This window comes from Callospermophilus lateralis, chromosome 10 (assembly GCF_048772815.1).
Source record: "Callospermophilus lateralis isolate mCalLat2 chromosome 10, mCalLat2.hap1, whole genome shotgun sequence".
Classification (NCBI taxonomy): Eukaryota; Metazoa; Chordata; class Mammalia; order Rodentia; family Sciuridae; genus Callospermophilus; species Callospermophilus lateralis.
The window spans coordinates 132,213,921-132,231,680 of NC_135314.1; the positions used below are offsets into that span (position 1 = coordinate 132,213,921).

The window sequence follows — 17,760 nt, forward strand, 5'->3', positions numbered from 1 at the left end:
AGCAAGAAAGGAAAAATACCCTGACCAGAGAGGATGTCCCTGAGGGGCATAAACTTCTCCATTTTACCCTCTTTTTCTTTTTAAGACAGGGTCTCGCTAAGTAGCTGAAGCTGGCCTCAAACTTGTATCCTCCTGCCTCAGTCTCCAGAGTCATTGATTATAGGCGTGCGCCACCATGCCTGGCCTAACTCTGCGAATCTTAGTGTGAGAACTTCCAAAAGCCCCTCCTGCTCCTCCAATGTAGAAAAAATGAAAGTCTCAGCCGATAACAGCCATCCACTCTCATCATCAGACTCTTTTCAAGCTGGAGACACACTCTTGAGCTCCTAGAATAAAACATTCTGACATGTTTTCCAGAGGCCTCCAAAGAATTTCCCGTAATAATAATCAGTGCACTTTCCTGGGTTCCTATTCACTCTGACTTCCCAGGCTGACTCTTCCCTTCCAGGGGAAGCCGCAGCTCCTCGTGAATCTGACGAAAACTGCTCTTCAAAGATGAGTACACAAGTCATTCCCTTCAAGTGCCAGAGTGGACTCAGAGCCACAGGGAAATAAAAAAGCAACGAGGGACTTTAAAGTTAGTCTCAAGTGTAGAAGCCAAAGTCTCAGGAAATCCCTCGAGGTTCCCCGGAATTCCCAACCTATTCCCAAGGAGCCGGTAGTAACCTAACCCCACCCCCACCCCCTCCCATTCCGTTTCCACCCCTCCCAGCCCTTCTTTCCCCACCTCTGGCGGCTGTCGCGCGCGGACCTAAGGCTGTAGGGTCCTAACTACAAAGCTTGGTCTGGACTGAAGCTGCCAAAGCATGCGCGGCCCCGCCCCCAGGACACGCTCTGACCAATGAGGATTCCGTTCCATCCACAGGGCTCCGCCCACTGCGGTTCCAGGCTAACGGTTTTAACGGTCCTAACGGTCTTAACCTGAATGATCCAGCACCTAGCCCGACGGCCTGCCTCCCACCACACATAACCTCACTGGTACACATAACTATATGGGACTTATCTCACACCCCCACACTCTCATTCCCGCTCCCCGCTTGTCGCCTGACCTTCACCCCATTGCATATGCAAAAACCAAGAATGCCCTGAACCCCAAGAATGGTGAGGTGCCTCTTACAAAGGCAGCATGTAAGGTGGACCAGGTGGCCAAAAACTAGGACATGGCTGGGGCTTGGACGGTGGGAATGAGGGCAGAGATGGGGAGCGTCTGTGACAAGAGGCACTGCGGTCTGATGGGGACACAAAACTGGAGCTGTGGAAGAGAAAGAAAGGAGGCAAGACACTGTCTGAGGTTTCCGGTCTACTGAATGCTGGAGTGGCATAAGGGCAGGGACAGAGGGTGTAGGGCAGGAGGGCTCTATCTCTGTCTCTGTTGGTTCCAGATGACTTTGGAAGCAATGAAACAGGATGAGTTCAGCAATGAAAGAGTACAGATGAAAGAGATTGAATTGAGCACTAGAAGATGCACAACTATAGAGACCTCAGAGATGACAGAAAAGCATGCAAAGGATGGGAGCAATGTCATCCCCTATAGGAAAAAGTGTCTGAGAGACAAGTGTTAGAGAAACAGAAAGGTGTTATTTAGTGACCAAAGAATGAAGAGGGAACTTTGCTTATAAATCATCTCAATTCGAGGAGTTTGATGGATTACACATATAGGATAAGAATAATGAGAGAGAAATTAATAAAGGGGAAAATATTCATGAACTTTTTGGGACTAGGCAGAGATCTTCCAGAAATTCAAGTGCCAGCTCTTTTTTTTAATATTTATTTTTTGGTTGTAGATGGACACAATATCTTTATTTTTAAGTGGTGCTGAGGATGGAACCCAGGGCCTCAGATGTGCTAGACAAGTACTCTACCCCTGAGCCACAATCCCAGACCTGGTGCCAACTCTTTTGAATCCTTTTACAATCTAATGTTTTCTGGTAATAACAGCTGGTGTCATTGGCCTTGAAAAGTGGGGGAGAGGGATGGTTAGCAAGTCCAAGTCAATTTAACCTTGTTCTACAGTTCCAGACAAAACATTTCTCAAATGTTCGACATGTCTATATGCAGAGCTGAGTAGAAATCTGACCCAAAGGTAAGACAGCAAAATAGACACAATACAAAGGCAATACCATGTCAAGTATGACATATCTATGGGCCCAAGTGAAGAGTTCATATTTTCAACAAAAACAATCTTCAAATTCCTTGAAAGTAACCTAGACAACTGTTATCATAATGCACACCAAAAGTGTCATCTACAGCAAAACTAGTGGGAAACTAATAATGTATTGCACAGCTGTGTAACTTCCAATACTAGTGATTTTAGTCAACTAAGAACAGGCAAAGCTAGAGGGTTTATTTAGGTTTTTCTTCAGCAACAGAGACTGGAGTGAGCCAGTGATACATATTTCAAAAGAAGAGGAAATCAACTGTGGCAAGTTGCTGATGTTTCAAAGAAAATGAGTGAGAATTGCTGGTGACCTTGGCAGGAACATTTTCAGAGATATAGTGGAAACAAAACTCTGATTGGGCCGGGCGTGGTGGCACACACCTGTAATCCCAGCAGTTTGGGAAGCTGAGACAGGAGGATCAGGAGTTCAAAGCCAGCCTCAGCAAAAGCTAAGCAACTCAGACCATGTCTCTAAATAAATTACAAAATAGGGTTGAGGATGTGGCTCAGTGGTTGAGTACCCCTGAGTTCAATCCCCAGTACCAAAAAAAAAAAAAATCTGATTAGTTTGAGAATTCAAAAGACCAGGAAGAATGATTTGGTATATCCATCCAATGAACAACAACAGGAAAACAATGAGGACTGAACAACTCCATGCAGCAATATGGATAAATCTCAATTATGCTGAGTGAAAACCAGATACAAAAAATGCATACTGTGTGATTCTATTTATAAAATGCAAATGATCCATAGTGACCAAAAGAACGGTGGAGGGGGGCTGGGGATGTGGCTCAAGCGGTAGCGCGCTCACCTGGCATGCCTGCGGCCCAGGTTCAATCCTCAGCACCACATACAAACAAAGATGTTGTGTCCCCCGAAAACTAAAAAATATTAAAATTCTCTCTCTAAAAAAAAAAAAAAAAAAAAAAAAAAAAAAAACCAGTGGGACTGGAGGTATAGTTCAGTGGTAGAATGTACACTTAGCATGTGTGAAGCTCTGGATTCCATTCCAGGCATCACATGCAAAAAAAAAAAAAAAAAGCACAGTGGTTGCGTGGGATGAGTACTACCATAGGGAAGGATTACAAATGACAAATGGACAGAAGGAAACTTGGGGTGGTAATGTTTACTGTCTTCATTGAGGTGATGTTTCATGGATGAGTACATAAATATATGAAAAAGTTATCAAATTGTAACTTTCACTATATGCCATTTATTGTGTTAATTATATCTAAATAAAGCTTTGAAAAATACCTGGACCCAGTGACACACACCTATAATCCCAGAGAATCAGGAAGCTGAGAAAGAAGACCACAAATTTGAGGCCGCCTGGGTCACTTACTGAGAACCTGTCTCAAAAAAAGGTTGGGCTGGAGCTGTGACTCAGTGGTAGAGAGCATGCCTACCATGTTTGAGACACTGGGTTCAATTCTCAGCATGACATATAAATGAATAATATAAAGGTCCATCAACAACTAAAAATATATATTAAAAATTTAAAAAGATAGTCCTTTTTATTAACTCAGTGGTAGAGCACCCCTGAGTTCAATTGCTAATACTGTAAAGTACTAGAGTGTAGTCCAGGGCTAGAGAACTTGCCTACCATGCACAGGGTCCTGGGTTCAATCCCAGCACTGCAAAAAATAAAATTACAGAGTTGAAGCTCCATTCTGTTCTCCTGATACTATTATGTTTATAGAAGAACTCAGGAGTGCTCTACCATTGAGTTAGTAAAAAGGGCTATCTTTAAAAAAAAATCCTATATATTTTTAGTTGTTGATGGACATTTATATTATTTACATGTGGTAATCATTTAATATCATTCTTTTTTATCTTTTTTAAGAGATTTTTAAAAATATTTTTTAGTTTTCGGTGGACACAACATCTTTTGTTTGTATGTGGTGCTGAGGATCGAACCCGGGCCTCATGCATGTCAGGCGAGCACGCTACCACTTGAGCCACATCCCCAGCCCTCTTTTTTATCTTTATTATTTTATTTTTATGTGGTGCTGAGGATCGAACCCAGTGCCTCACGCATGCTAGGTGAGTGCTCTACCACTGAGCCACAAATCCAGCCCCTAATATCATTCTTATGCATGATTATACTTTTTTAAAAATATTTTTTAAGTTGTACATGGATACAATATCTTTATTTTTTTTTTAATTTTTATGTGGTGCTGAGGATTGAACCCAGTGCCTCACACATGCGAGGCAACTGCTCTATCGCTGAGCTACAACCTCAGCCCAAAATTCATGTTTCTATCCATAAATAATACATTGCATTGATTTTCATGTCATCTTATAAATGACATATTTTGTGTATCTTTATACAACTTTTTGATTCAACATAGAGTTGATTTCTGTGGATGCCCATATTTGCAGCCCCTTCATAGTAACTGCATTGAGTGACTATAACCCAATTTTCTCATTGTCCCATTGTCAGGCTGCTAAATTTTTCTCCTATGAAGGTTGAGCATCCCTCATCCAAAAATACAAAATCCAAAATTTTTTGAGTGCCAGCGGGATGACAAGTGGAAAATTCCACTCAACTCATGTGATAGGTCTCAGTTTAAATACTAAAAATACAGATCCAGGAGTAATGGTGTGTGCCTATATTTCCTCCTAAGAGCTATCAGCCTCTTAAACATTTCTTCTGAATTCATGACATACTTTCTAAAATTTATTTTCTTAGCAGTATGGTTGCATAGTTTTAGAATGCAAGATTTGCCTCTACTACATTATTAAATACTTCATTGGCTGTGAGCCTACTGAACTCCACTGTGGATTCCCATATGTTTAAATAAGGGTCTTGCAAACTGATAATGCCAAGGGACAGATTTCTCTTATAGAGAAGAAACAGCAGAAAGGACAAAAGAGTAGCAGGTCAGGTGCTGCCTCAACAAACAGCATTGTGGAGTCACAACCTCCTCTTGTTACTAAGCAACATCAAGTGGACCCCTCCAGATTCTCTTCCCTCAGATGTAGCCTCAAAAAGACAAGAGAAAAGTTTGTCTTTTCTACTCCCTTCCCGGAAAGATGCAAAGTGCTTTAATAGGCTCGTGGGTAAGAGTGCACTTCATAGCTAATCCTGGCCCCTAACCTTGGGGTTATACATGGAATCTGAGTGAGTCATGAGGGTGAAGTTAGGTTTCATCCAGCAAGCTGGTAGAGAACCCTGAGCTGCCACCTTCCCCTCTTCAGTTCTGGGGTTATCCCTGGAGGCTCCCTAGTCTTCTTGATACTTTGTCCCCTTCCATACAACCTTGTCTGCTAGACAGCTGAGACTTCTAACCCTCTTGTCACCCTGTTTATTCCCCGTTCATTGTTTGATTCACATCCTCATCCTTACTCTGGAGTTTGACTGCTTTACAGTCTGGGAACATCTAAGGACAGTGATTGTGTTTTCATCTATTTGTATTTCCTGGATCCAGCTCTATGCCCTAAAGGTCCAGTAAATACTGTTAAACTTAACTAAATAGACAGCAAGAGATTCTAAACAGTACAAAGGTAGACAAGTAAGGTGACTTAATCTTCAGTGCAACGAAAAGATTTTGGGTTTTCCAGTCCTGTTGAGAAGTCTGCTATGGTAGACAGAAGCCATGTTCAGAACAGGTTCCTCTGCTCAGGATTATAACTGTAGAGGATCAGATAAACTCATTCTTAGAACTCAGGACAAGAAGTTGGACCATAGGAGTTCCCAGACATGATCATCCACAGGGTATCCATCTAATAACATCAGCACAGTACAGCAGCTTCTCGGACCCATGCTAGGTGCTCATTTCTTTCTTCTGCCAGTGCCTCTGAAATTCTCTCTAGAACATATTCTCTGTTGCTTAAATACTTCTTTTGGAAAGTTTATCCCTTGCTTGGGTGCTCCAAATTCTGAAGGTTGACCTCTTGTCCCGGAATAGCAAAGTATGTGGCAAATGAGTGTTCATAGCTTTGTCAAAAGATGCAGAAGGATCCATAGGACCCTTGATTTTCAGGGACCCTTGATCTACTTTTAACACTGTGGGGAGGACATCAAAGGGGACTTCCTCTCAGGCACCTTAAGACCAAACCACTGAATAGTGGACATGCCCATAGAACTCTGCTCTGAATAAATGGTATCCCCCCCCAAATAGCTGTCCTAGGTGGGTCAGCACAGCTGAAACCAACTCTCCTAATGATGAATGAGGACACATCTCCCTTTCCAGGAGTGTTCCTCTTTATATTCTTTCTATTCTTCCAGTGAGGGGCTTTTTACCTGGCTTCTCTGGAGCCAGGTAAAAAGGAGGGACCCTGAGGTCTGGGACCTGGGGTAGGGAGAATGTGAGTGGGCTTTATCCTCATGCATGCCTTGTTATAGCACAACAGTGGCTTTTATGGGCACTACAGAGGCCAATTCAAGAGTGAAACTGCTGGAGAATATCGCCTTGCAGCCAAGCCCCAACCTCCAGCAACATTCCTGCAACGATGTCAGGTACAAGGTGGGGGGTGGGAGGTGGGCAGGAAGAGATGGGCCATTTCTAGCCTCTCCCAGGCCCCAAGGTCCTCATACTAACCCTTTCAGAATCAGACTGACACCCAGGTTCATCCTAACCCTGGGACAGACAGGAGGCTTGGTTCCTCTTCCCTGGAATGTCAGATCTTCCCTCTATTTAGAGAAGAGCAGGTGCCAAACTGGACAGTATAGCTCACTATACCTTCTAGATGGAGGAAGGGTCCAAGCCTCAGTAGGATGCATAATTAGGAGTGAGAGCCTTCAGAACTCAGGAAGGAAGGCTTCAGTTTTGCTGAACAGCCCTCCAGTTCAGATACTCGATGCCACAAAAGCCTATAGCCAGCCTCATAGTCCAGGTATGAATAAATGGTATCTCTTTCCCCCACACACATAGCTTTCCTAGGTGGGTCAGCACAGCTGAAGCCAACTCTCCCAATGATGAATGAGGACACATCTCCCTTTCCAGGAGTGTTCCTCTTTATATTTTTCTATTCTGCCAGGAGCTTCAATGAGGGCTTTTTACCTGGCTTCTCTGGAGCCCTCAGGAGGGACTCTGAGGTCTGGGACCTGGGGTAGGGAACATGTGAGTGGGCTTTATCCTCCTAATGTTAATAACATCAGCAGAGTACACCCACTTCTTGGACCCATGATAGGTGCTCACTTATTTCTTCAGCCAGTGCCTCTGAAATTCTCTCCAGAAGATATTCTCTGTTGCTTAAATACTTCTTTCGGAAAGTTTATCCCTAGCTTGGGTGCTCCAAATTCTGAAGGTTGCCCTCTTGTCCCGGAATAGCAAAGTGTATGGCAAATGGACCTTGGGAATGAGTAGGACACCTAGTCAGGCAGGGAAATAGCACAGGAGGCTACTGGATACTAGTCTAAATATCTGGAAGACTGGATAGGAGAAATGGCAGATGTCCTAGAGTAGCTAAAACAGGTTTCTATACAGTAAAGGGGTACAGGGTCCTAGGCCTTCAGCCATTACAGGCCTGGAAACAAGGAGAGGGCACTGTATATTACCAGTCAAGGTCTCAGCAGGCTTAAAACAAGAGAAGTCAGGAGGGTATACTTTTAAAAAGAATGGGTGTAGAGGCCTCAGGAAAAGGCAGTCTCACAGTCTGATAACAATCAAGTGGGCAGTATTACTATTGGGCCCAAAGGAATAAGGAGATGCATGGCTCCTAGAACCCAGAAGGACAGAGAAAGGTGTGGCAAGAGCTACCCTGAGAGGAACAGTGATCCTAAGTGGAGAGATACAGCCAGGTGGAAGCTAGCTTGGGAGGGGTTAGAAAAAAAATCTCCCTCTCTTTATCCATCTCTTCCCAGGATTCTGTAGTGGCCAGAGTGAAGGGACCCTGTGACACATATACTCAGGTCCACCTCCTGAACAAGATCATGGGGGAGGAAAATCCATAGGAACCAGTATCAGTGACCAGAATATGCTCCACCCACTGCAGCTTCTTGTTTCCCTGCCCTTTGTGAGGTCCAACTGTAAATGTCATTTGGATTCTTCAAGAATTTCTTTCTTAGGCTGAAAGAAGGGTCCTGAAGGCTGCCATGTTGTGCAACCTGAATTTCCTTAACATGTTCAATTGGAAGGTCTGCCTGGCACTGTCTTCCAAACCATATCCAAGTGCAATCCTAGACTGCCCATCAGGGCCACCTCCCATTTATTTGTTTATTGATTGATTGATACTAAATATTGAACCCAGGGACATTTAAACACTGAGCCACATCCCCAGCCTATTTATTTATTTATTTATTTATTGAGACAGAATCTTGCTAATTGCTCAGGGCTTTGCTAAATTGCTGAAGCTGGCCTTGAACTTGTGATCCTCCTCCTGCCTCAGCCTCCTGAGCCCCTGGGATTACAAACATGTACCACCACACCTGGATGGCCACCTACCTTTTTGAGGGTGATGGAGTGAATTTTGTACAGGAATAGAAGGAACCTAGAGCCTTTCTACTGAATGTCTGTAGTAGCCCTCAGTGACGTTTTTCATCCCAGAGACTAGAACAGCCTCTCAATCCATTAAACCCAGCCCCAGGTATAGATATGGAGTTCATGATGAAACTGAAGACTTGGAGAATTTATAGTATTAGCAGCAACTCCAGGTAGCATGATCTGTGTATTTTGGACTCAGGTTGTATAAATGGCTCTTTCTAGATTTAAAGCTATCTTAATTAATAGGAAGGACTTCCCAGGGAAGGTGCACATCTTATTTTTGGCTTGGTTGAAGGTATCAGGTTTCAGTTGATTGTGGCTATTGTTTAAAGACCTTTTAAAATGTGACATCTACTTTCTTTTGGTTTGGGGAAGATTAAAAACTCTTTTTCTTTTTCTTTTTTTTTTTGTCCTGGGGATTGAACCCTGGAGTGCTCTACCACAGTGATACATCCCAAGTCCTTTTTATTTTGAGACAGGGTCTTGCTAAGTTGCTGAGGCTGGCCTCAAACTTGCAGTCCTCCTGCCTCATCCTTGTAGGTTGCTAAGATTACGGGCATGTGCCACCACACCTAGTGGGCAGGTAAACATTTTGTCTGTGATATTCAGAAACAAAAACATTTTTTTTCATTTTTCTGGTAAACCAAATTGCCTTCACCTACCTGACTCAGGAAATGTAATCCTTGTTCTCTTTGTTCCTAAAGTCAGACAAGAGTCCCAGACTCATGGATGAGGTCAGGTCCTTCATCTGTGGGGCCATAACTGCTGTGTCTCTACTAAGCCCCACACCTCAGTTTGACATGGAGGCTCCTCTCTCAGAACCCTACTGAATACAGACTGACCAGCCTCTATAAGGTCCTTAAGCCTCAACTTGTAAATGCTGCCTCCTCTCAGGAAACCCACCTCCAAGTCCTATTAAAAAAGAAATTGTTGGGCTGGGGATGTGGCTCAAGCGGTAGCGCGCTCGCCTGGCATGCGTGCGGCCCGGGTTTGATCCTCAGCACCACATACAAACAAGGATGTTGTGTCCGCCGAAAACTAAAAAATAAATATTAAATTTTCTCTCTCTCTCTTAAAAAAAAAAAAAAGAAAGAAATTGTAGGGCTGGGGATGTGGCTCAAGCGGTAGCACACTCGCCTGGCATGTGTGGGGCGCTGGGTTCGATCCTCAACACTACATAAAAATAAAAAATAAAGATATTGTGTCCTCTTAAAAAAAAACTAAAAAATATTTAAAAAAAAAAAAGAAATTGTAGCTCTAGCCCTTCCTATTTATGGGTTTTACCACCTCTGTAGAAAAGGAGCCCTGAACAGTTTAGAAACAAAGATACCAGAGCAAGAAAACCCAGAACTGCCTAGGGAGAGAGGGTGTGATTATTCTTCTCAACAGGCTCCCACAATTGTGAGAGAGCAAAACTCCAATCAGGCTCATATATTATCCTGCCACTGTAGAAACAGTGAGTTTCCAGAATCAGAGCTATCTCCAACAACTGAGTCATTTGTTGTAAGGCTATGTACAATTCTGCAGCTGAGAATAGAGGCAGGGGAGAAAATTGGAGGTCAACAGGAACTTGTTGGATTCTTTTGTTTTGTTTTGTTTGGTACCAGGGATTGAACTCAGGGCACTTGACCACTAAGCCACATCCCAGCCCTATTTTGTAATTTATTTAGAGACAGGGTCTCACTGAGTTGCTTAGCACCTCGCTTTTGCTGAAGCTGGCTTTGAACTCACAATCCTCCTGCCTCAGCTTCCCAAGCCACTGGGATTATAGGTGGACGCCACTGTACCTGACTGATTCTTAAGCAGTTGCAAGAAATAATAATCACCTCTACACTTCCCAGTTTCCTTAATGTTAGCATTTTGCAAAGCTACAGTCCACAACCAGGACATTGATACTGATGCAATCTCATTCAGATTTCCCAGTTTCATTTGTACTTGTGTGTGTGTGTGTGTATGGGTGTGTGAGAGAGAGGGAAAGAGAGAGAGAGAGAGAGAGAGAGAGAGAGAGAGAGAGATATCTATAAAATTTTATCTTTTAAAAAATATATTTATTTAGTTGAAGATGAACACACAATTTTTTTTTTAATGTGGTGCTGAGGATCGAAAACAGTGCCCCATATGAGAGGCAAGCACTCTACCACTGAGCTACCCTAGCCCCCAAATTTTATCATGTTCAACATTACAAGGATCCCTGGTGCTGATCTTATCTTACCAACTCAACTCCTTCCCACTCTTGCATACTTTCTCTGATCCTGACTACCAATCTCTCCTCCATTTCTAAAATTTTTGTCACTTAAAGTGCCATATAGCAGACACTGTGGCACATGCCTGTAATTCTAACTATTCCAGAGGCTGAGGCAAGAAGATAACAAGTTTGAGATCTGCCTGGGCATCTTAGTGAGATCCTGTCTCAAAATAAAAATACAGCCAGATGCAATGGCACAAACCTATAATGCTGGCAACCTAGGAAGCTGAGGCAGAAAGATTGTAAGTTTAAGGCCAGTCTCAGCAACTTGTGAAAAATCCTCAGCAACTTAGTGAGAATCCTGTCACAAAAAAAAGATAAATAAATAAACAAACAATAACAAACAAACAAACAACAACAAAAACAAAAACAGCTGTACATGGTAATCCCAGCAGCTTGGGGGATTGATGCAGGAATACTATAAACTCAAAGTCAGCCTCAGCAATTTAGTGATGCCCTAAGCAACAAAAAAAAATCTGTGAAGCTTTATTTATATAAGCTTTATTTGAGACCCTGTCTCAAAATAAAAAAATAAAAAAGGGCTGGGGATATGGCTCAATGGTTAAGTGCCTCTGGATTCAATCCCTGGTACCAAAAAGGAAAGAAAAAAAAAAAAAAGGACGGGGAATGTAGTTTAGTAGTATGCAGCTCAATCCCCAATACCAAAAATCAATCAATCAATCAAATAAATAAATAAACAAACAAACAAACAAACAAACAAACCGGGGCGCGGTAGCTCATGCCTGTAATTCCAGCAGCTAGGGAGGCTGAGACAGGAGGATCAAGAGTTCAAAGCCAACCTCAGCAACAGTGAGGTGCTAAGCAACTCATTGAGACCCTGTCTCTAAATAAAATACAAAATAGGGCTGGGTATGTGGCTCAGTTGTTGAGTGCCCCTGAGTTCAATTCCTAGCACTTCCTTCTCCCCCAAAATAAAAAGAAATAAAAAGGTCTAGAAATGTAAATCAGTGGTAAAATGTCCCCTGGATTCAACCCCCAATATTGGGGAAAATTGCTATATAAATGGAATAATACAGGGGCTGGGGTTGTGGCTCAGTGGTAGAGCATTTGCCTAGCACGTGGGAGGCCCTGGGTTCGATCCTCAGCACTACATATAAATAAATAAAATAAAGGCATTGTGTCCAAGAACAACCAAAAAATAAATATTTTTTAAAATGGAATAATATAATATTCAACCTTTGGAGAGATTTTCTTGCTCAGTATAATTTCCTGGTTATCCAAGATTCACTGAGTATATCAATAATTCAGTTCATTACTGAACAGTATTCCATGGCACATATGTATTGATTTGTTTAAACATTCACTTATTGGACATCTGAGCTGATTCCAGCTTTGAGCTTTTTATAAATAAAGCTGCTATGAACATTTGTGCACAGATTTTTTTGGTGAACATGAGTTTCCACTTCTCTGGGATAAATGCCCAGAAGTACAATTGCTGGGTCAGATGGTAGTTGCATGTATTTTTTTAAAGAAACTGTCAAGCTCTTCTCCAGAATGGCTGTACCATTTTTACATTCCCACCAGCAATGCATGAATGATCTAGTTTCTCTGCATTCTCACTCACATCTCTATTTTTAATTTTAGCCATTCCAATAGATGTATAGTGATATTTCACTGTAGTTTTGATTTCTATTTCCCTATTGTTTAGTGACGTTGAAAATCCTTTAATGTGTTATTTTCCATCTGCACATTGTGTTTGTTGAAAAAATCTTCATATTGTTTTGCCCATTTTTTTATTAGATTGTATTTTTACTGTTGAGATGTTAGAGTTCTTTATAAATTCTATATTCAAATCCTTTATTGGATATGTGGTTTGTAAATATTTTCCTTCTAGTCTTCATCCTTTTCATGTAGATTTTCTTTCTTTCTTTCTTTCTTTTTTTTTTGTGTGTATGGAGGGGTACTGGGTATTTAATCCAGGAGTGCTTTATCACTGAGCTGCATCTCCATTCTCCTTTTTCAATTTGAATTATTTATTTATATTTTTTAGTATTTATTTTTTAGTTTTAGGTGGACACAATATCTTTTTTTAATATTTATTTTTTAGTTTTCGGTGGACCTAACATTTTTATTTTATTTTTTTGTGGTGCTGAGGATCGAACCCAGCACCCCGACCATGCCAGGCGAGCGTGCTACCACTTGAGCCACATCCCCAGCCCTGGACACAATATCTTTATTTTATTTTTATGTGGTGCTAAGGATCGAGCCCAGTGCTTCATGCAAGCAGGTGAGCACGCTACCACTTGAGCCACATCTCCAGCCCCTTATTTATAATTTTTTTGTTGTTGTTTGAGTTCTTTTGTTTGTGCCCAGGATTGCACAGAGGGGCACTTACCACTAAGCCACATCCCCAGCCCTTTTTATTTTTTTTTAATATTTATTTTTTAGTTTTCGGTGGACACAACATCTTTGTTTGTATGTGGTGCTGAGGATTGAACCCAGGCTGCACGCATGCCAGGCGAGCGCGCTACCACTTGAGCCACATCCCCAGCCCCTTATTTTTATTTTTAAAATATTTTTATTAGTTGTTGATGGACCTTTATTTTAGTTACTTATTTATATGTGGTGCTGAGAATTGAATCCAGTGCCTCATGCATGCTAGGCAAGCACTCTACCACTGAGTCACAACCCCAGTCTGCCCTTTTTATTTTTTGAGACAGGATCTCACTAAATTGCTTAGAGCCTTGCTAAATTGCTGTGGCTGGCTTTGAATTTGAGATCCTCCTGCCTCAGCCTTCAGAGTCTCTGGGATTATAGGCATGTGCCACCATACCTCACTAAATTCTGAAACAGGATCTCACCAAGTTGCTGAGGGTCTGAGTTGCTTACAGTCATGCAACACCATGCTTGGCTAGACTTTGTTTCTTTTCTTTTTCTTTCTCCTTCTTTTCTTCCTCTTCCTCTCCCTCCTCCTCCTCTTATTTTTTTACTTGAGGTACTGGGAATTGAACCCAGGGCCTCCCACACACCAGGCAAGTGCTCTACAACTAAGCTACATTCCTGACTGTGTGTGTGTGTGTGTGTGTGTGTGTGTGTGTGTGTGTGTGTGTGTTGGGGCGGAGATGTGTGTTTCTGTGACTTACTTTTTTTTTTTTTTTTTTAATTTTTAAGATCCCACACTTACAAACTCAAAGAAAAAAAACCTATACCTGATCCCTTCAGCATAATCTCTCGCTGAAGATGGATTTTTATTCTTTAGCTAATTTTTTTATTTTTGTATCAGGGATTGAACTCAGGGGCACTTAACCACTGAGCCACATCCCCAGCCCTTTTTTTGTATTTTTATTTAGAGATAGGATTTCACTTAGTTGCTTAGGGCCTTGCTAATTTGCTGAGGCTGGCTTTGAACTCATGATCCTCCTGCCTCAGCCTCCAGAGCCACTGGGATTACAGGTATGTGTCAGGGTGCTAGGCCAATATTATTGTAATGATTGAAAAACTACTTTCTCAATTCCCCTCCTCTCTTGTTCATCATTCTTTAGATGTGGTAAATCTAGCAGTTTTCCTCTGGTTTGTAGACTTTTTGGTGATTTCTCATTTGCACTTCATCAATTGCTGCCTAGGTTTGAGATAAATAATTAAACAATTACAAAGCATGATTAGAGGAAGAGGTACAAGGAGATGTGAGCTAGTATAATGTAGTGTGTTTGAGTCCCAGATCTGATATTCAACTCAAGGCAAATTACTTTACCTTTCTAGATATTACGGTCCACCCACTTTTTAAAATCTATTTATTAGGGCTGGGGATGTGGCTCAAGCGGTAGCGTGTTCGCCTGGCATGCATGTGGCCCGGGTTCGATCCTCAGCACCACATACAAAGATGTTGTGTCCACTGAAAACTAAAAAAAATAAATAAATATTAAAAAATTCTCTCTCTCTCTCTCTAAATAAAATAAAATAAAATTTATTTATTTATTTAGGTACTGGTTATTTAACCCAAGGGTACTTCACCACTGAGCCATATCTCCAGACCTTTTTATTTTTATTTTTTTTAATTTTAAGACAAGGTCTCACTAAGTTACTGAGGGCCTCACTAAGTCGTTGATCACAAGTTTGGCCTCAAACTTGTGATATTCCTGTCTTGGCCTCATAAACTGCTGGGATTACAGGTTTGTACTACTATGCCTGGCTGGAGTAAGCAAGGCAGAGAGCAAAGAGCTTATGTTCCAATGAAAGGCATCGGAGGATAGGCAATATCATTATATAGAGAGTGTTAGGAAGCAGAAAACATGGAATTGAGGAGATGGGACTACTGGTACCAAACTAAAGGAATGTCTCTCAAGAGGTAAGTAAAAGGGAACTCCATGGCCAGCAGAAGAAACTAGTGGAGCAAAGGCCTGAGGAGGAAGTATCTGGCATGTTTGGGGAGCAGGGAGAATGCTACTGTGACTGGAGGTAGGATCAATAGGGAAAAATCAGTATCATGTGGGTCTCATGAACCACTACTGTAACTCTGGCTGTTACAAACACAAAGAACTGGGACTGGGGCTGTAGCTCAGTGGCAGAGCACTTGAATCCAGTGTGAGGCACTGAATTCAATCCTTAGAACCACATTAAAAAAATAAAATAAAAGTATGCCGTCCAAGAACAAAACAACAACAACAAAAAACATGCAAAACTTTTGTGGCAAACAAGATGTGATCTGATTCATATACTAAAAGAATTTCTTTCTACTAAGAAGACCACAGATTAGGGTGGTAAGGTGAGCTTGAAAGCAGGGACACCAGGCAGGAAGCTCTTGCAATAATTCAGGCAAGAAAATAAGGTGGTTTGGACCAGAGAAAAGTCTGGACATGCTGAGGAGAATTTGATCCTGGATACACTTTTAAGGAAATATCAATTGGATTTCTTGGTACATTGGATGTGGAATGTGAGAGAAAAGAACCAAGGGGACTCTGAGGTGTTTGACAGGACCTAACTGCCATTGCTTAAGCTGGGCAAGGCTGTAGGTAGAATGGGTCTGGAGGATGATCCAAAGTTGTTTGGATATACTATCAAGAGTTGACATGGAAATGTGGAAGACAGTTGGCTCTTGAGACTGGGGTTCAGGAGACAGCTTGAGCTAGAGACAAAAATTGTAGTTCCAGATAGAATGTAGGGTTCAGAGCATGGTTATGCTGTAAAGGGAGTAAGCGTGGACAGAGAAAAGACTTTGCAATCTAGTGTTAAAGGGCCCCACTTATGGCAGGATGTCCTGGTAGATGTCTCAGCCCACTCCAACCGGTGGCCTCAGAAGCTACTGCTTCAGGGAAAGTCCCAGAATGAAATATCCAGGGAGTAAGGTACTGCTTTAATTTGTCTCTGACCTTTCAGAGTGTTGACAGTTTAGCAGTTTAGAGGTGGTGGCTCCTGAAGCTTCCCTCCATTATGGACACTGAGGGCAATATCTGGGGGAGAAGGTAAGCATCATTTCCCCCCTTCACCTTCTTTCTCATTATTTTTCAAGGAACCAGCACAGCAACACTTTTTCTCGAAGCATGACAACCGCACTTCCTTTGACAAAGTGAGTGCTACAGACAGGCAAGAGAAGAGACAATCCCCCAGCCCAAGTGGAAGTTGAGAACACAGCAGTTGGTAGGGTGGAGTGAATTAAGATCCTGAAGAAAGGGAGGGTTCTTTAAACAGGCAGAGGAGTGCCTATTTCCCCCCACAATATTTCTCCTCTGGGAAATCCCTTATTCTTTTAAGAGTGGTACCTCTGTTTTGGTTTCCTCTGCCAACTTGCCCCAACACTATATGCAAGTCTTCTGGGGGCCACTGGATTTTCAGGACCCCATTTCCATAGCAGAATGGTTCCCATCACTGAGGAGGCAAGCCAATGAGGACAGGGGACAGGCCAGGGAGGCCAGGTATGGGCTAGGCATCACCAAACAGACTTGGGATTAGATGGGGCCCAAGGAAATGCTTGGTGCCAAGACTGTGGGCCAAGGGCCCATACCGTTGAGGAGGGCCCCTACTGCCTGCTGCAGGGAATTGGAAGACGGAAAGACCTGGAGCGCCTTTGGCAGCGGCACACCTTCCTTCGCTGGGCACCTTGCGAGCTGGAGTTGAGCCAGCAGCGGCCCCTGGAATCTTCCTACCAGTCCGATTTCCGGTCAGGCCCAGGACTCAGTAGCTTCCCACAGCGCCTCGTCCACTTTGTTCAGGTTCAGCCTCCCCACGTGAGCACCACCTACCAGCAAAACTTCTGCCAGCCATCCCGGGGTGGCCACTGTGGTAGTGACAAGGTAGGACCCCAAACACCGGTCACCAACATTCTGCCTGACCTCCCAGGGATCCCAAGACCCAAGATGCTACAGCACTATCTACACAGTGGGGTCTCTGAGTGTCTAAACTGGTCTGGAGCATTAAACAAGGACAGCTGACAGAGCAACCTGTCTGTACACAGAAGTCTCATGGGTTGGTGAGCAGGGGTGCTCTGCCATTGGCACTGCTGTCCATGACTGTTGGGCTAGGGAGATGCTGCCCTGGGGAGCCCTGCCACCAAGTGAGAATGGATAAGGCTTGAAGGAGGTTCAAGAGTCCAGGACAATTACCATGACCATGGTAAATTGGTTCCAGGGACCCAAATGTTTCTTTGAAATTGCAGTAAATCCAGCTGTGAGCCCCTTGTACTCAGTATAGCTTTAAGAAAAGCAAAGCCAGAGACTCCTACTTGTGGGCATTAAAGGCTGGAGAAAGAGGGAAGGACTGGCAGCTTCCTCCATGATACTGCTGCCCTTGAGAGGTTTGGTGAGTGGCCACAGTCCTGCCCAAGAGATGGCTGTCCCACATCTAGCACTCAGGGAAACCCACCAGACCACCCCTCCCTATGAGACGAGCTGAAGCCTTAAAGAGACAATGTGACTTGGAATGGAGTATATCCTAACCCTGTAAAGTTTCATTTTCTGAGCTCTTCTCTGGTCATC

At 42.9% G+C, this 17,760-nt stretch overlaps 2 protein-coding genes across 2 annotated transcripts in view; one reads left to right on the plus strand and one right to left on the minus strand.

Annotated features, from left to right (window-relative positions):
- Window positions 1–17,760, minus strand: part of Iho1 (interactor of HORMAD1 1) — a 55,343-nt gene that overhangs the window by 37,353 nt on the left and 230 nt on the right. Inside the window, exon 2 of the mRNA XM_076868900.2 lies at window positions 16,159–17,063. The gene's annotated coding sequence lies outside the window, so the exon portion shown is untranslated. The remainder of the gene's footprint in view (window positions 1–16,158; window positions 17,064–17,760) is intronic.
- Window positions 5,195–17,217, plus strand: Cimip7 (ciliary microtubule inner protein 7). Its single transcript, XM_076868908.1, has 4 exons — window positions 5,195–5,221; window positions 6,507–6,620; window positions 16,299–16,355; window positions 16,801–17,217. The coding sequence occupies exons 1-4, from the start codon at window positions 5,195–5,197 to the stop codon at window positions 17,215–17,217; spliced, it is 615 nt and encodes a 204-aa protein (XP_076725023.1).

Coding starts and splice junctions, on each gene's coding strand:
- Cimip7 (XM_076868908.1), top strand. CDS start 5,195: ATGCAAAGTGCTTTAATAGGCTCGTGG. Junction 5,222..6,506: donor GTGCTTTAATAGGCTCGTGG/GTAAGAGTGCAC, acceptor GCCTTGTTATAG/CACAACAGTGGCTTTTATGG. Junction 6,621..16,298: donor CATTCCTGCAACGATGTCAG/GTACAAGGTGGG, acceptor TTATTTTTCAAG/GAACCAGCACAGCAACACTT.